Genomic DNA, 19,608 nt, shown 5'->3' with positions numbered 1-19,608 from the left:
TCCCACTCATCCTCCACACCCCAGCTGCCGCTCATCCTGACATGCCAGCTGCCTGCCCACGTCTGCCAGCCAGCCTGGCTCTCTCCTCGGTGGGCCGCTGTCATTATCTCATTTGTCGGGGCGTTTTAGTCCTTTTCCTTATTAACTTGCCTTTGGGTATTTCCTAGACTTTTCTTTCCATCCTTGTTCCCCTGGGCCGATCATTTGGTTCATTTGTTTATTATCACACGATATTATCCATCCCTTGTCATTTGACAGCTTTTCAGATTCCATTAACCAAGATGCATAAGCATTTAAATTCTCTCTCTTGTTCCCATTAGATGAAAACCATCCAGGTTCTGCCCTGTGTTCAGCCGACGTAGAATTTGCAGGAGAATGACATTTAAATGAGCATGTATTGCCTGGCCGGCCTGGCTCAGTGGTTGAGCTTCAATCCATGAACCAGAAGGTCATGGTTCAATTCCCGGTCAAGGCATAAGCCTGGGTTGTGGGCTCGGTCCCCAGTAGGGGGCATGCAGGAGGCGGCCGATCAGTGATTCTCTTTCATTATTGATCTTTCTCTCTCTCCCTCTCCCTTCCTCTCTGAAATCAATAAAAAAAATATATTTTTTAAAAGACCTGTGTTTGTTAACAATATCACATGTATACGAAAGGCAGACTGTTTCTTTCTCCCTCCTGAAGTCAGTGTGCACATAATCAGTGTAACTGATTTTTAAAATTTCTCTTCGTAAAAAAAATAAGAAAAAATAAATAAATTTCTCTTCGTCATTAGGTCATATTGCCTACATAGCGCTATTCTTAAATCAATTTCAATCCATTTTTCTACCTTTTGAGGAATCAAAGCAAACACAGCAAAACAATCACATTTGAGACCTTTGAGTCTTCTTTTCATTCCCAATCAGCATTTTTGTATTTTGATAAAAATGCAACAATTTGATTTAATACCCATAAAATCAGCGTGAAATATGGATGTTCCAATATTACCGTTACTTACTGTACCGCATAAGACTATTCGGAGATGAAAGATAAGGCCCTGAGTAATGCTCTTCATTAAAAGAGGTTGGACACTTGGGAGACAATCTGGTGAGTAAGAGCCTCTAAGTTACAATTTTTTAAAAGCTGGGTAAGTAGACAGGCCCTCAGAATAGCGTATTAAATTCACTTTCAAATTAGTATAGTTCAGCATTTCAGACTTATGATTTGTATGCTTGGTAATACTTTTAAAATGAACTGTGCCGCGGACGGACACAGCACACACTTCTCAGCCATAATAATTTTTCTAAGGCTATATCTTTATAACAGTAATTGCCTTCTTAGTGAAAGAAGACGCATTTAGAATCGAGGGACACTTCATTTATTACTTTTCTTACATGAGAGCTACCTCAGCGTCTGAGATTTTTTTTTCCTAACGACTTTTTTCTATTAGGAGAACGTGAAGACTCCAGGGCAAAGGAAGCCCATTAGGAAGGGAGGCATTTTAGAGGAGGCAGGGCTTTCCAAGGTGGACACAAGACAACTCTTGTCAAGAATGGACGATGCAGCCCAGCTACTGTGGTTCGGTGATTGAGCATCGACCTATGAACCAGGAGGTCACGGTTCGATTCCCAGTCAGGGCACATGCCCGGGTTGTGGACTGGATACCCAGTAGGGGGCGTGCAGGAGGCAGGTTCATAGGTTGACGCTCAACCACGGAGCCACGTTGGCTGGGTGGTCCACGTTCCTTTTATCTCCATTCCTACCCAGTCATGTCATTATTTCCAAGTCTAATCACTTAAAGAAGAGATGTAAATAATTCACTATTACAAAAAAAAGAAAAAAGCCATGCCGTCTTTTCCATTATCCATCAGAACCGGGAAAACCTCCCGCCCTCGCACAGACACGGACACACAAATGTATCCATGCGCATGCGGAGAAGAACATGCCTACAGGCCAGCAGACACAGACCTGCTCGGGGTGCTTTTGAGATGGGGGAACCAACATCCTCTTTCCATGTCTCCCCAGGACCACCCCAAAGCAACGTGAGAAGCCATTCACTTATACACAGATACGTAAATATATTACATAAATGTATGTTTTGATTTTTATAGAGAGAAGGAGAGGGAGAGAGAAACGTCGATGTGAGAGTGAAACATCAATAGGCGGCCTCCTGCACGCCTCCTACTGGGGATCAAGGCCACAACCTGGCATGTGCCCCGACCGGGACTGGAACCGGTGACCTTTCGGAGCACGGACGACATCCAAACAAATGAGCCACACGGGCCAGGATGAGTGACCCTCCTTTCCTCACTCTGCCACTCCGATAAACATCCCCTTTGCGGAGGTGCACAGTCTCCAAAACACACAAAGAGCTGACATTCCTTGCACTCCGCTAAAACACGCCCTATCTGTGTGATCACACGTGAGCATACGTATCTGCATGCACGTGTTTCCACGTCTGGACAAAATGCTTCTACGCTTATTAGATCGTCTTGGTTCATGGCGTGTCCTCGTAGGAGGGCACCGGAAGGAAGCAAACAGAGGGGAAGGCACGCGAGCATCTCAGGCAAACTCCTGAGCGGCCGCTCTCCAAGTGGGACAGGCCACATGCGCTTGGTTATCACTCACGACACTTTCAGCAAGGTCTGCTTTCCCCTTTGGGCAAAAAAACCAGAATTCTGTGCCAATCGTATTGAAAGCGCTCCCACCACAGAGGCCACAGCCCTGTTCCAAGGCCACCACGGAGAGCAGGTGCGACTTACCACGAGGGACAGAGGCCTTTTCCAGGAGACGACGCCAATGAGTCCTGACAGCAGCACCTGGAAAGACAAACGGTGCAGGAAGGTGAGATGCTTCGGGAACCTTTAACGCACAATCGAAACGGTAGGGACAGTTGCAACCTGAAGGATCACTTCTAGAATCCAGCGCGTGCACACACACACACACACACGCACACACACACACGCGCACACACACACGCACGCGCACACACACACGCACACACACACACGCACATACACACACGCACACAGGTTATTCTCCAGCCCAGAGCCCCAGGTCTCCCTCCCCAGCTCCTGTCCAAAAATGCACCTGCACTCCCCTCCCCAACCCAGTCTCCGCTTGTCATCTTTATCTCCCACAGGGCACCCCTCCTCCCGGTCACTCAAATCCTGGGGACGGTCCCCTCTCCCGCCCCCACATCCCAACAGGCACAGTGAAGAGAGGAGGTGTGGCTCCCCCTCCAACAGGGTCCTGTTCCAGGAGGCCTCATTGTAAGTAGGTCCTAGTGCCCTCCCACAAGCCTCCTATGAAGATGAGTCCCCCAGGCAGTCAGGGCCCAGGCAGGAGGGGCACTTCGGATTTAAGACATGAATGCAGCCAGGCCGGCTGGCGTGGCTCAGTGACTGAGCATCGAGCTATGAACCAGGAGGTCACGGTTCGATTCCCGGTCAAGGCACATGACCGGGTTGTGGGCTTGATCACCAGTAGGGGGCGTGCAGGAGGCATTGGGTCCATGATTCTCTCTCATCATTGATGTTTCTCTCTCTCTCCCCCTCTCCCTTCCTCTCTGAAATCAATAAAAAACTATTTTTTTAAAAAGACATAAAGGCAAGTTTCAAAGATGAAATCCAACCAGCGCCCAAGTGCATGCAGGAGCCTCCCGCCCTCTCCTCCGCCGGAGCCAGCGGGAAAGGAGCTCGGAGTGGGCAGGTGTCTCGCCGTCTGGGGGAGAAAGTTACGTAAACCATTTGGAAATCGTTCTGATTCTCTCCTTTCAGAAGTGTCCTCTTTGCGCAATAAAAACAATGTATTTGTTGGTACAGTACATTAATTCCATTAAAATCACATTAAGTGTAATGAAAAGCTCTCAGAGTCTAATTACGCCGGCGAACTCACAGACCCGCATCAACTTTTAAACCCACTGCAATTACAACAGGAGGCGGACCTGTCTGGTAGACAAATCGTTCCTCCATTTCCAAATGATGGTGACTGAAGGCCCACTGTCCTAATGCTACAAACCACACACTACGCATGCACACCCCAAAACCTGTCCCTTAGAGGGCCTCGGCCTGTTCTCGGGGCCAGACCCTCGCTGTGCTCGTCAGTTCTGACTCCTCTGAGTTCATCTCCCTAGAGCACACTCCATTCTTGCAATTCCTGCCCTGAAGGGTAGGGTCCCCTAAATTCCCCAACATTCACAGTGGCACCTCGGAGCGCCCTCTGCAGTCCAGACCTGGCCACTGCGGGGCCCACAGGCTGCCAGCCTCCCTCCCTGGGCCCTTGCAGCCCCCAGGTGGCCCTCTCTCCTGCCCTCTGCCCTCAGGCCAGCCCTGGTCCTCCTAGGCTGCCCAAGCAGAGATGTGTAAGCCAAGCGAGTCTGTGTCCCGGCACGTAGTGAGGCCCCGGGAGGAGGCAGAGTCAGGAGGACAAAGGAGGAAGGGGTAGGGGACTTCCCGTACTGCTGACCATCCCACGGGCGTGTGAGGATCAGCCGGCCGCCCACTGTCTAGGGCAGGGGTGGGGAACCTTTTTTCTGCCAAGGGCCATCTGGGTATTTATAACATCACTCTCGGGCCATACAAAAGCACCCTTAAAATTAGCCTCTCTATTTGCTCAAACATTTCATCAACTCACCCCTAATGCCTTGGCAGGGCCAGACTCTGCGGGCCTTACACGGCCTATAGGCCACATTCCCCACCCCTGGTCTGGATGAAGTGACACACGGGACAGCGAGGTTCTACCTAGACCCCTGCCCATCACTCATGGCCTATGTCCATCTACAGGTTCAGACGCTCCTACGACCCCCCAACAGAGGCTGAGGGACCTGGACAGCCGTCCTTCCCTCTGGCCATGTGGCCCTGGACAGATGCAGTGGCCTCCCCAACAGCTCAGGTGGTTGGGTGTCAACCCATGTACTGAAAGGTCGCCGGTTCAAATCCCAGTCAGGACACATGCCCAGGTTGCGGGCTCAATCCCCAGTAGGGGGCGTGCAGGAGGCAGCCGATCCACGATTCTCTCTCATCATTGATGTTTCTATCTCTCTCTCCCTCTCCCTTCCTGTCTCTCTAAAAATAAATAAAAACATGTATTTTTTTAAAATCCATACTAAAGAAAGGCTGTTTTAAGTCTTCAGGCCTATGTGCAATAATGAGTTTTTTTAAAAAAAGGACCTTTCATGTGAGTGACATATGAGTAGTGTATATTATCTTGCAAATATAATTCACATACATTTTCCATATAAATCACCTCAAATCAAGATCTGATTTTCTCTAATAGCTCTAGTCTGAAAAGAAGTTATGAACAGGAATGAAGAGACACGCACGTCCACGGCTTCTTTAATTGCATTTTCCGCAGAACCCTGCAGTTCTATTTTTAATATTTGATTACACCATCCACAGCGCTATATTCCACAAAAGCAATTACGTTTTGCTCAGCGGAAAAGTCAGAATGGAAGAATATGCGGCACACGACCAACGGTAGGAAGAAGGAGCAATTTAGAACATTTTAGGATAATGATTGAGATCACGGATTCGGAAGTTACAGCAAACACATTTTAAAGACATCTTATCATGGAGCTGACTGCAAGCTGAAGTTATGCACCACGCAGACGGGGGAAAAACCGCCCGGGAGCCCAGGATTTTATCAAAACACTGACGGAGGCACTCCGAAAACCTCAGCTCTTACCAACACTTCTCCTCACCGCTCTCTCCAACTCCAAAGCGGCACCCGCCTCACTGTGCTTTCCTTGTCGCCAAGGGCTTCTGCCCAACCGTCTAGCCAGCGCTAACGTAGCTGATGTTTCCCCTGCTATGTTCATGCTTGTTCACGACATTTCCTTGTCTTTTGTGTTTCTAATACTCCTGTGTTTTGCTATTTTGGTCAACTTTTCCATTGGTTTGCTGTTTCCTTTTTCTAGGCGTTTGGAAATGATACATCTCTTTTCTATACCATTTTTTAAACACCTAATTGAAATGATTTATCCAACACGTGTATAGCAATAACACATATGCCTACAGGTTTTGTAGGTACATGTGCTTTCTGCTCCACCTTACCCCCCAGATGTTTTGAACAACCACATTGGTATCAACCATTCAGACCTGACTTCACATTTTCTTGTTTTAATTGCTCATTGCTGCCTTGTTTATACCAGTTCTTCTCATCTCTTGATTTACTTGTTATTAATAATATTTTGCATTTGGCTTATACACATCAATACTTTCTTTTTTTTCAGAAATGAAATGCAGAGACTTTTAGTTATTTTTCTGAAGATATCTATTGTTTGCTCATTTACATGAATGAGCTTAGAAATCTCACCTACAGAAAGCCTAGAGAAATTTGCTTAACAACCGTTCTCCTTCTAAAATAAATACAGGTTGCTGCATTATCTTCTAGCATTTTGTTTTGAGGACATTCCTAAGACCTCTTCACCTCGACCGTGCAAAACTGACACAGAGATGAACAAATCCATCACAACATGAGCAGAATACTCCCTGGCTCTTACGGCGATGAAATACTGTGATACGCACCTAACGTACTTACTACACAAATTAACTTTCAAACGGAATATCAAGTGAGAAAACAGACATGTTTAAGCGTCCGTGGAGTAAAATAACGATCAAAGCACTAACTGGGATGGGATGTTCCTAGAATCGCTGGGAGTCTGAAATTGATTTGAGAGCAGCCCTGTGGTTAGCCTTCTACACTCCTAATCAATTCTCTCACGGGAAGCTTTTGGACAGCTACACTCTCACGCACTCAAAAATATGTTTCCATTTCTGAAAGCATCACTTTTCCATTTTTCTTAAGCTGTCACACCAAAAGGAAAAAGTAAGTTTTCTGAATTGTTTCTGAATTGTTAAATGTGCATGGCTAGGACACAGGATGTAAAGTGGCCAGTGTTCTCAGTCCACGCCCATATGGCCAAACGCGTCACTAGATCATAAAGAGCACCCAGAACTGGCAGATTGGATAACGCGGGGGGTCCTGGGCTGCCACTCACCAGCTCCTATCAAAGTTAGTAGAATGAAAATGTCAAGAAAGCGTCACATTTAGAAACCACAAAATACAAAGATGGAGCTGTCAGTCAGTCCGGACGCTTGCCAAATGAAAAGTTTAAATATAGTCACGGGTGAGCAGAACTACTGCCAACCACGTAAGCTCACCAGGCAAGACCCGGTCTTTCTTGTCTAACATGATATATCCCCAGCTCCAAACACAGGACTGGGCACACAGCAGGCACTCAGATCATTATGCGTGAATGGTAGGTGACTGGGTGGGTGGGTGGATGGAAGGGTAGGTGGGTGGATGGATGGATCTATGAATAAACGAACAGACAGATGAATGGATGGGTGACTGGGTGGGTGGGTGGATGGATGGATGAAGAAATAAGTACAAGGATAAATAGATGAATGGATGGGTGAGTGGGTGGGTGGATGGGTGAGTGGGTGGGTGGATGGATGGATGGGTGAGTAGATGGATGGGTGAGTGGGTGGATGGATGGGTGAGTGGGTGGATGGATGGGTGAGTGGGTGGATGGATGGGACGATGAATGGAAGGAAGAGGGAGAGAGGGAGGGAGGTTGGGAAGAATAACCCTGCACAACCAGCTCTGATCTGACCTATCTTTAATGGTCCTGGAGACCACCACCTCCCCCAAAATAGCCAAGGATCCACTCTGAGTCTTGGGTGGACTGACAAAAGGAAAGCAGGGAAAACAAAATGGAACTGTGCTGGAGATTGGTCTGCCTCCCTCCCTCCCTCCCTCCCTCCCTCCCTCTCTCCCTCCCTCCCACTCTCTCTGAAAAGCAATAAAAAAATATCCTTGGGTGAGGATTAACAATAAAGCCACAGTGAGTATCTTCACACACAGTTTTATTGCCGTCGCTGATTTTAGTATGGACCCTTTGAAATAGGATGAGTCACCAGGCATAAAGGCTGCACCGTCACCAATCCCTCCAGTGGGTATGAGAGTGGTTGCCCCCTATACGCTCACCCACACTGAGAGCCTATTAAAAGGCCCTTTACTAGCTTGGTGGACCGCTCCCCCCCCCCCCCCCCGACACACACACACACACAAAGAAAAGAGCTATTTTCATTTGCATCTAAGTCCAACACTTTTCCGGTTACTTGCCTTTGGTATCTCTTCAGCGACGTGCCTAGTGCCTGACTAGAGCCTGCTGCAGCCGTGTCCATGGGATGCTAATGTCTCCCTATTGATTTATGACTGCTTTTAGTGTAATAGGGATGGATGGGGAGGGAGACAGGGCTATGTCCTGACTCGCCAGTTCCGGGGGTGGGTGTTTGACACACACAGGATGCTAATGGAGTTGTGGTCCATTTTATCAGTCTTTCCCCTTATTATACCTTCCACTGCAGGTAGGTGCCTCGGTCCTTCAGCCTGGGATCTATCTATCTGGGGGACATTCTCTTTGCCTCATTTCCTTGACTGAAAATGGAAGATACAGAGAATGACTTTGCAGCTGCCCCCTCCCCCCATTTATCCACCGGGGATACATTCCCAGACTCCCATGGATGTCTGAAACCTTCCTACTACCAAACCCTGCGTGTACTGTAATTTTTCCTATCCATACATACCTATCCATATAAATTAAGTGTAATTTATATATTCGGAACAGTGAGAGATAAACAAAAATAACTAATAAAATATAATTATAGCAATACACTATAATAAAAGTTGTATGAATGTGCCATTGATTTTTTTAGAGAGAGTAGAAGGGAGGGAGGGAGGGGGGAGAGAGAGAGAAACATTGATGTGAGAGAGAAACATCAACTGGCTGCCTCCTGCACACCCCACACTGGGGATCGAGCCCACAACCTGGGCATGTGCCCTGACCAGGAATGGAACAGGGACCTCCTGGTTCATAGGCTGACGCTCAACCACTGAGCCATGCCGGCTGGGCTGTAACAGCTCCCTAAAAAAAAATTTTTTTTTAAAGATTGTTTACTGATTTTGAGAGAGAGAGGAAGGGAGAGAGAGAGAGAGAGAGAAACATCCATCGCTGCCTCCTGCACGCCCTCTACCGGGATCAAGCGGGAAACCTGGGCATGTGCCCTGACCAAGAATCAAACCAGCGACCTTGAGGTGCCCGAGACAAAGCCCAACCAACTGAGCCGCACTGACCAGGGCTATCCCAGTTCTTAAATGACCATGATCAACTAGGGTCGAGTCATTACCATATTTTGAGAAATTGAGCGATTGCAAACAGATTATTAGGCATCTTCTAAGCGAATGACTGTAAATGCTGCCTGGGAGACTAACGACCTGGGCCTAACCACCACCAAAGAAAAATAACATCCAAGTTGGCAACCCTTGTTTTCCAATTAATATGGTGAATAATCATAGAAGCCACTCTCCTGTCACTTCTAAATTGACAAGGAAAAAAAAAAAAAAGCTTGCCAGCTTTCCCGCTATCGTCTGGTCACTTTCTAGTTTTCATTTAATGGAAAACTTGTCAGTCACAACTTTTTTATGGGCCTCGCTGCAGAGCACTTTCCCACAAACGAGATTTCCTCAAGACAATAACGATCCTGACAACAGGAGTCGGAGAACAAGATGGGGTCAGTTATAAAAAAGGAGAAATGGTAAGAAATCTATTTTTACCTATTTTCATGGATGTTAGGCATGCCTGACACTGTCCTATTTTGTAAATTTATTGCCTTGTTCCCTGTGATCTTCATGATAAATATGTTGTCACAGAACCTGGCTGACTAGCTTTCCTCTTCATTTTACAAATGCCGTGTATATTTAACCCTACTGTCACTTTCGTTTGTCAAACAAATACAATAGTTAAGACTGGATTCTAGCCTGGCCAGTGTGGCCCAGTGGTTGAGCATCGACCCATGAACCAGGAAGTCACATTCAATTTCCAATCAGGGCACATGCCCGGGTTTTGGGCTCGATCCCCAGTGGGGGGCATGGAGGAGGCAGCCGATCCATGATTCTCATCATTGATGTTTCTCTCTCTCTCTCTCTTTCTATCCCTTCCTCTCTCTCTGAAATCCAGAAAAACATATTTTCAGAAAAATAAGGACTATTTGTTTGTTTTTTCCCACAAAAAAGGAATAAAAGCACCAAGCCTGGCTGACTTGGAAGCGGGTGTCCCTGGGGCGGGGGTGTGCTCGCACAGGCCTACTGCTTGCATCATCAGCCACTTGATGCTCTGGCTTTAACTCTGTTATACACTAGATGGATTTTTAAATATTCATTTTAAAACATGATGGGGAGTCCTGGAGATGAAAAGAAAAGCCAGTGGAAAGCCAACAATGTAGATTTAGAAAGAGGCCAGTGGAGGAAGCCGCACATCAATGTCAATCACGCCAGACCCAGATCGCGGGGAGGGATTATCTGAGCAGAAGGCTGGCGAGCACCCAGGAAGGAAGTGCCAGGCACCTCGTCTCCTCTTTTAATAAGGGTACGACATTGGCATGTTAGAGGAATGCTAAGCAGATGAGGGCCTTTATTTCTGCAAGATGTTAACACAGTGGGAGGGGCAGCCACCCCCTGTGCGGCCTGGGAGAGACGTGGGTAGGGGTCCTGGGCACAGAGGCCTGACCTGTTCCAAGGACGGGGACTTGTTTAAAAACAGGGGGGATTATAACCTGGGGCCTGCGCCCTCAAAAGCCAGACACCAAATCGAGATGAGATCATCGCACCAGGCTGGAACGCTAACTTAAAAAGCGAGCAGATGAATTCATCGCTGTTACAAGTGTTCTGCATTTTGGCACCGAAATTCATCAAATTTCATGGATGGTGTGGCTCAGTGGTTGAGGGTCGACCCATGAACCAGGAGGTCACGGTTCGATTCCAGCTATCACCTGGCAGTCACAGATACACAATTCCTATAGTATTTGGGGAATAACCTGATGCTTTTCTTGAGAGCTAGAATGTAATCAATTTTTAAAATGGTTCATGAATACTTGAAATAAATGGGTATTTGTCTGCCGGGAGAACACTGGTATGTAGCTGTCCAACTGCCCTCTGATATTATAAATCATGTCTTTACTCATTGTGTCTCATCTGCGAAGGGCAGAAATGAGCACCTTTTAGACCGCAACTGTGCTTTGGTCAATTTCTCACTCTATTTTATTTTATGGACTTGGAGGTTGTATTTTTGGTAAAGGATCGGGACAATTTTATCTCCGATGCAGACTTTACCTTTTGTTCGTCTAAAATAACCTCACTCCTTCTTTTTGGATGGAATGCTGCTCTGTCCACCGTGTGCCTGTCTTGTGCATCTTTGTCCATCACTTTTAGCTTCTCTGGGTCCCCCTGCTTTACCCACGTCGCTGTTAAAAGCTTACAGCTAAATTTTACTGCCTGACTCCATCTACTAGAGAGTTTAAGCCGTTCGTTATAGGCACATCTACTACATGCCATACATTCCTCTTCGGAAACCCAAGGAGCCTCGGAATGCAGCCATCTTACACTCCCGGGACCAATCTCTCTTCTCACCCTGATCTAAAATGAGCACAAACAGGTAGGGAATGAGACCAGAGTCTGGGCCCCAAGAAGGAACATGATGCCGGAAGCCCCTCCCAAGCAAAGCCTGCTTGCTTCTCAGTCTTTGCCTGAGTGGAGACACTGAGTGGAGCCAGAATGAGGTGGAAATGCCACCGGGGGGCACAGGGCAGGTGAGTGGCTCTTCCTTCCCTGAGGCAAAAGCCACACGAGGACCAAGGGCCATCAAGGAGCAACCAGAACCCTCACACAGCGCGGACGGGAGAGGCCACGGAGACAACACTTTGGAAAACTACCAGTAACCAGGACGGGTGACCGCGTGTGCAGCCTATGCCCAGAGACTCCACCCCCTGCACACGCCATCCAAACGGGGGCACCTGTTCCCCGAAGTCCACATACAAGCATGCATCGGGCAGCACCGACCCTAACCGCCCAAAGTGGACACCACCCAGATGCCCACCCACAGCAGACCGATAAATCAATCTGACGGATTCATCCAGTGGCAGCAGACACGAGTGAACCGCAGCTGCACTCAACGGTATGGATGGCATTTCACAAACACGCTGCTCAGTGTAAGAAATCCAACACTAAATAATGCATACTCCATGTTCCCGTTTATGTGAATTGCAAAATCAAGCAAAATTAATATATGCTGCTAACACTCAGAAGAAGGGTTGACTCTGGGGTGCTAGTAACAGGAAGGGGGCACCAGGGGCTCTTGGGGTGCAGGGGAGGTTCTGCTTCTTGATCTGGGTGCTGCCTCTGCAGAGATGTTCATTTTGCAAAAAAACACACTGAGCTGACAGAGCACCCGACGATTTGTGCAATTCTCTGTGTGTATGTTAGACTTCAACAAAAAGTTCAAAAAAAGAAAAAAAGGGCTAGGAGAGAATCGGTTGCTAGGAGACCCAGAAGCCAGGATTCTGGCTTTGGTTATTAGCCCTTAGAGCTCAGAGAACGGATGCACACTGATGTCTATGAAATGTCTCAGGGATTTTTTTTAATATACCAGAAAACACCAAGCCTGGCAAATAATGGCGTCCGATTACCCGACACCTGCCCATCGCCAGCGTGAGGGCCACAGGATGTGGTTGTGAAAGACACCTGGCAGGGACACCTGCTCATCTCAAATGGGGCAGGTACGGTGGTTCAGAGACCATGCAGATTCCTGAGAACCATGCCCACACCCAGAGCTGGGAGACCCAGGGCTGAACCCTCTTGGGGAGGGGTGGGTGCACTTCATGCAGGTAGACATTCCTTCTTCTTTTTATTTATTTTTTTGGTCTCTCTCTCTCTCTCTCTATCTCTCTCTCTCTCTCAATGAAAAATATATCCTTGGGTGAGGATTAAAAAACAAACAAACACATGAAGGGCGGAAGGCAGTAGAATGAGATTTTTAAAGTGCTGAAAGAAAAAAGTGTCAACAAAAACCTGTACTAGTATATCCTACACAACTATCCTTCAAAAAACAAAGGGGAAATTAAGAACCACATTGCAACCTGGTCCATGTGGCTCAGCGGTTGAGCATTGACCTATGAACCAGGAGGTCACAGTTCGATTCCCGGTCAGGGCACATGCCTGGGTTGTGGGCTCGATCCCCAGTAGGGGGCGTGCAGGAGTCAGCCGATCCATGATTCTCTCTCATCATTGATGTGTCTATCCCTCTCTCCCTGTCCCTTCCTCTCTGATATCAAGAAAGAAAAAGTTCAATTTTATGTTATGTGAATTTCACATCAAAAAAGTAAGAACTGAAAATAACAAAAAACTCCGGCTTCTGAAAACTGACAGAAGCAGCAGAGTCTGGCCCCATAAGCATCCATGAGAGGGGAGCCCTGGTTTAGGAAAATAGGCTAATTGGGTGTTTATAGAAACACCACAAAGCAACACGATATAAATTACACTTCCTGGAGCCAAGAACAGTCAAGGATAATTAGTGGAAGGTTTTTGTTTGGAAACTTTACAATAATCTTAAATATGCTGAAATAAACTTTTCTACATTATCAGAAGGTGTGGGGGAGGGAAGGAACCCCATTGAAGAGCTGCAAAATTCTACCCCTTGACAAAAGCTATGGGAAAACTGCAGAAACGGTCAGATTCGACTTGTTAGGAACTCTGAAAAGTATCAAAGGCGTACAGCCACACAGGAGGGCTTGTTCAACAAAAACGACGGAACCTCAGTGAGAACACTGGGCTTTGTGGCTCTTTCCCTCCAGTTCCATCCCGCACTCCCCAGCGGTGGCCTTGTGGGGAGCAGCCCACAATCATAATATCAGAGGAAACAGGAGCGCTTTCACAAGAAAATGCCATTGTTTCTTTTGACGTGTCTGGCGGCTCCCTGGAACACAGATCAAAAGGCTTATTTTTAGTTCCTTTACTGGGAACTCTCCCACAGCTAACGCTCCGACCCAGGGATGTTTTGGTCAAAACATTTCCAGGTGAACACTTTATTCTCTACTTCCTGGGGGTAATGCTAACAGTTTGGGCAAACAATACACTAACCAGAAAGCAACCTGGGCACGTGCCTTGACTAGGCATCGAACCAATGACCTCCTGGTTCATGGGTCAGTGCTCAACCACTGAACACACTGGCCGGGCTGTCTGGCTGATTATTAAAGGTGTGCCCCAACATGCACACAGAGCCCTTTGGCAAATACAGGGAGACTTTTTTGGATCCAGGTATTTTAAGAAAACTTCTAGCTAATCATTAGCAAGCCACAGGCTAATGAAACAGATACCTCCGTGGCCACACACAGTAAGAAATACAGGCTTCACAAAATTCCTTCAGAGAAATTACAAAACCACTGGGAGGGGAGAATCTGATTTACAGAGTTATGACATGACAATGTGAAACATGTGCACTCTTCAAGGAAAATATAGGAGGCACGTATGGTCCAACACAGAAGAAAAGGCAATAAAAAATAAGCTGTCTGTGAGAGTACAGACATTGGACTTACTAGACAAATACTTTAAATAAGCTTTTTTAAATGTTAAAGAACTAAAGGAAACCATAACTAAAGAACTAAAGGAAAGTGGTACATCTCACCACATGGGTAATATAATAAAAGTAGAGAAATTAACAGAGATTCTGGAACTGATGTGTACACTAATGTTCATAGTAGCATTATTCAGACTAGTCAAAGAATGGAGACAACCCAAATGTCCATCAACTGATAGATGGTTAAACAAAGTGGGGTATATCCATATAACGGAATATCATTTGCCATTAAAAGGAAGTATTGTTTCATGCTACAACATGGATGAACTATGAAAACATTGTGCTAAGTAACAAAGCCAGACACAGAAGCTGCACATTTATATGAAATGTTTAGAACAGGGAAAGCCATAGGAATAGGAAGCAGGGAAAGCAGATGAACAATCAGGCAATTGTAATGACATTAAGGTGGCCATTCCAGGAATCCTACTTCCAGGTATGGGCTCTGCTGATCCTGGTCCATCACAGCACACCCGTCAGGACCATAAAACCATGATCTGTCTTGGAACCAACAAATATGGAGCATCTAATAGGTCTGTGCTTACTGCTTTAAAAGGGAGAGTAATGGAAACATTTTCAACTTAGGTGAGGACAAAAGCAAGCCTAGGTAATCACAGGCAAGAACAGCAATATTCTCCCTCTGCCTTTCATAACTGTCACCCCTGCTGCTCTGGACTGAATTGTGTCTCCCCCGCCCCAATAATATTCATATGTTGAAGCCCCTAGCCCTCAAGGTGATGGTATTAGACCAGCGGTTCTCAACCTGTGGGTCGCCACCCCTTTGGCGGTCGAACGATCCTTTCACAGGGGTCGCCTAAGACCATCCTGCATATCAGATATTTACATTAAGATTCATAACAGTAGCAACATTACAGTTATGAAGTAGCAACGAAAATAATTTTATGGTTGGGTCACAACATGAGGAATTGTATTTAAAGGGCCAGAAGGTTGAGAACCACTGTATTAGAGGGTGGTTGGGGTTAGTTGAGGTCATAAGGGTGGGGCCCCGTGATGGGATTAGTGCCCTTATCAGAAAAAGGAGAGAGCAGATCTCTTTCTCTCCCGCCCTCTTCCCTCACACCATCATGTGGCCAGGAAGAGAGCTCTCACCAGCAACTGGTTGCTGGCACCCTGAACTTGGACTTCCTGCCCCCAGGACAGTGAGAGATAAACATGTGTTGCTTAAGCCCCCCAGTTTGTGGTACTCTGTATGGTCGCCCAAGCTGACTACTACACCTGCCCTCCCTCTGTAAAGTCTGTACCATCCATGGGTGAACTCTCCGCTCTTTAAGCCACTGCCAGTCTCCGTGGTGCTGAAATTTCACACATGAATAGTGAGCCCGGTGTTTCCTAAATGCTATAGGAAATAATCACCCAAGGATTCTCTTTTCTCCGAAATCTGAAGTCAGTTCTTTAAGAAGCCAGCCTCTTTTCATCTGCAGCGAGATTTTCTTTTCAAATCCCTCTTTAAACATTTCCTTCTGGGGGTTGTCTTAGCCTTAAGTACTGAACCTTAAAGAAAAGCTGTTTTCCATCCACTGCCTGGTTTCAGATCTGCTCTCCCTGACCTTTGAAAAGGGCAAAAGAAAGACTCGGGGGCCACCTGCTCTGAACTACCCAGCAGCACAGGGGCCGACTGACACACCCGTTAGAACACCGGCCCCTGGGCCCTGCAGGCAGAAGCCAAGCAAACACTTAGGCTGAACATCAAAACATCCAGCCACTCACACTGAAGCGCGCTGTTTAGAAAGGGATAGAGCCTGGCCCTTGTGGCTCAGTGGTAGAGCGTCGGTCCACCTAGGAACCAGGAGGTCAGGGTTCGATTCCCGGTCAGAGCACATGCCCAGGTTGCAGGCTCCATCCCCTGTGGGGGGCTTGCAGGAGGCAGCCGATCCATGATTCTCTCTCATCATGGATGTTTCTCTCTCTCTCTCTCTCCCTCTTCCTTCCTCTCTAAAATCAATATATATATATATATATATATTTTTTTTTTTTTAAAGGCAGCTCTGGTTATGCCCTTTGGGAGTCCCCAAGTCATGGCTAAGGTGCAATGGGGAAAGAGGGTGTTGGGAGAGGGGTGACGAAGGGACACTAAAGTTACCAGTCTGCCACCTGTAGGCGGGTGCCGGCAGCGTAAACCTCAGCGCCCACTAGACAGCCGACACGAAAACAATGCATATTAAATAACGCCAAAAAACCCTGAGCAACAGATGTGGGGAGACTATCTATAGTGGCCCATCTGAACCACGGCTCCCGGATCCCTGCCTCCAGGCTCCTCCTCCCTCTGACTCCAACACTCACAGCTGTGGCCGCTCCGTGTTCCTCCTAATCAGCCTCCGCGCCTCAGCCCTGGGTCTGAAATACGCTTTTTGAACCAATGCCCCCATCAGGATGAGCGGCTACACCTGGACCCATCCCGGTTCCGGCTGCTGGGATCGAGTTTGAAAAGCCATGCCGGGGAATCAGAGAACAGAGGCCAAAGACACGCACGCCGGCCCACGAGGCTGGGCAGACATGTTGACAATGCAAAACTCAACAACACACACCACACATCCATCCACCCATCCATCCCCAAGGCCTGCTCTTGGGTTTCCCCGAGGTGGAATAAAAAACACACTGCGTGGCCCCAGCCGGTGTGGCTCAGTGGACAGAGCGCCAGCCTGTGGACTGAAGGGTCCTGGGTTCGAGTCTCATCAGGGGCACATGCCCGGGTTGCAGGCTTGATCCCCAGTGGGGGGCATGCAGGAGGCAGCCAATCCATGATTCTCTCCCACTGATGTCTCTCTCTCCCATCCTCTCTGAAATCAATAAAAATATATTTTTTAAAAAACAACAACATAGCCCTGGCCGGTTTGGCTCAGTGGATAGAGCATCGGCCTTCGGACTCAAGGATCCCGGGTTCGATTTCAGTCAAGGGCATGTACCTTGGTTGCGGGCACATCCCCAGTAGGGGGTGTGCAGGAGGCAGCTGATCGATGTTTCTCTCTCATCGATGTTTCTAACTCTCTCTCCCTCTCCCTTCCTCTCTGTAAAAGATCAATAAAATATATTTTTAAAAAACAACAACATACTGAGCAGACCCTTATGCCCAAACCCCAAGGCGCCCACAGATGCCAAGAGTTCTCAGAAGTGCCTGCCTCTCCTTATAAATAAATATACAGGGGCTGCGTATATCTGTCCTGTTTCCAAGGGTCCCCTCTTTTTATTCAATTAATTTTTTAAAATATTTTTATTGATTTCAGAGGGAAACATCAGTGATGAGAGAGAATCATGGATCGGCGGCCTCCTGCACGCCCCCTACTGGGGATGGAGCCCGCCACCCGGGCCTGTGCCCTGACCTCCTGGGTCATAGGTCACCGTCAACCACTGAGCCCCGCCGGCGGGGCGGCCACTTTTTTATTTTTAATTTGGGGACGGTTATGGGCGCGGGGTGGAGGGAGGCGGCAACTTCCACCAAAAGGCTATCAAGTGGCCCGAACAACCCGCTCTCGGAGACCCGCCCTGCAGAGGGGGGTCCCGGCGGCTTTCTCCGACGGCGGCGAGTGAGCCACGGGCGTCGTTCACGGGGCACCAACCGCCTGAAAACCCGTCTCAGAAAACGTGGCCCCGGACGCCGGCTGCGGACGCGGGAGACGCCGAGGCCCCGCCGCCAAGTCCCCGCGCCCCGAGCCTCCCCGGGCGGGACGCAGCCCCCGACCCGGTTCAAACCCCCGCCGCACCCCGACCCCGTCCCCGGTGCCCGGCAAGCGGACGGGGGCGCGCGGGGGACGAGGAGGACGAGGAGGAGGCGGGTCCCCGGTCCCGGGCGCACAGGGGCCCCGAGGGTCCCGCCTCCGACCGCCGCGCGCCCGCCCGCCTCCCACCCTCTCCCCGCGGAGGGCGGGCAGCCCGGCGGGTTCCTCTCGGGAAAGTAACGGCGGCTCCGCGACAGGGAAGGGAAAGGGCGCCCGGACAGCGGCGAAGTGGGGTGCGGTGGGATGAGGGGGGTCCCCGGAGTTGCGCGCCCGGAGTTGGGAAGTCAGTCCCCCGCCCGGCCGCCCGCCCGCGGACACTCACCGAGAAGCCGGCCCAGAACGGGCACGAGTGGCGGACGCGGGCCGAGGTGGTGAGCGCCAGCGCGGCGAAGCTCACGGCCACGATGAGGCAGCCGAGCGCCATCTGCGTGGCCCCGAGCGCCAGCACCACGCGCGAGCGGCCGGGGCACGGGCGCAGGCGGGACAGGCTGCGGGGCAGCGCGCGGGCACCGCCGGCCGGAGGCATCGCGCCGCCGCCGCCGCCGCCCGCACGTCTCGCGCGCGCTCCCCGGCCCGGCCCGGCGCCGCCTCGCCTCACCTCACAGCGGGTCTGAGGCGGCAAGTTGCGCCGGGCGCGCGGGCGGCCTCGCTGCGGGCCGCGGGGGGTGCGGCGGCCGCGGGCGGGGAGCCGGGCGCCCGCCACGCCAGCCGGTGCCCGCGTCCATGCCGCCGCCGCCGCCGCCGCTCCGCAGGGCCGCCCGGCGCGCCGCGCTGCGCCCTCTCCCGCCGGCTCCCGCGCGCTCCTCGTGCGCGTGCGCGAGCGCTCCCCGGCCCGAGCGCGTGCGTGTGCGTGTGCGCGTGCGCGGGCCGGTCCGTCCTGGGAGCCGCGAGCTAGGGCCGGGAGCGCGCAGGCGCAGGTGCGGCCGTGGCTGCTGCGGGTCGCGAGGATGGAAGTGGGCACCGCAGGCGGCGGGTCAAGGGCGAGGGCAGCCGGCTCCCGGGCTGGGGCGCTGGAGCGGCCTGGGAGCCGGGTCCGCGGGCAAAGCCTGGGTGCGCACCGCCGGGCCGGTGGGGAGCTCAGGTGCGATGAATATTTTTGCAAACGCTCGGCCCCAGGTGCGGCGGGCAGCACGCAGCCTCCCAATGCGCCATGGCGAGGCCCCAGGTGCCGCTTCGCCGCAGTGGCAGAAGGTCCCTGGCCCGCCCCTGAGGACCCGGCCCTGAAGGAGCTGCCTGGAAAACATACCCAGTGCGCCACGGAGGTCTGTGACCCACCTTTCATCTGCAGGGCTTTGGATCCAAGAGGAAAATTTGGGTGCAACACAAACCGCACAAACGAATTTAAGGACCTATTAAGCCCGGCCGGTGTGGCTCAGTGGTTGAGGGTCGACCTGTGAACCAGGAGGTCAAGGTTGGATTCCCCCGCCA

General features: G+C 49.9%; 1 protein-coding gene across 6 annotated transcripts in view; it reads right to left on the bottom strand.

The window, feature by feature from the left end:
* ENTREP2 (endosomal transmembrane epsin interactor 2) overlaps positions 1 to 18,706 on the bottom strand; it is a 52,058-nt gene extending 33,352 nt beyond the window's left edge. For all 6 annotated transcript variants that reach the window (XM_070400316.1, XM_070400314.1, XM_070400315.1 and 3 more), the window contains exons 1-2: positions 18,503 to 18,706; positions 2,739 to 2,795 (exon numbers count right to left, since the gene is read on the bottom strand). In XM_070400316.1, coding sequence (XP_070256417.1) covers positions 2,739 to 2,795; positions 18,503 to 18,706 — 261 coding nt within the window. The remainder of the gene's footprint in view (positions 1 to 2,738; positions 2,796 to 18,502) is intronic.
* Positions 18,707 to 19,608: the final 902 nt, after the last annotated feature.

Source organism: Myotis yumanensis, unplaced genomic scaffold, assembly GCF_028538775.1.
Source record: "Myotis yumanensis isolate MYYU_CA2020_CCGP unplaced genomic scaffold, mMyoYum1.0.hap1 SCAF_20, whole genome shotgun sequence".
Classification (NCBI taxonomy): domain Eukaryota; kingdom Metazoa; phylum Chordata; class Mammalia; order Chiroptera; family Vespertilionidae; genus Myotis; species Myotis yumanensis.
Note: the sequence above shows the minus strand (reverse complement) of the source record. Positions and strands in the feature narration are given on the sequence as shown.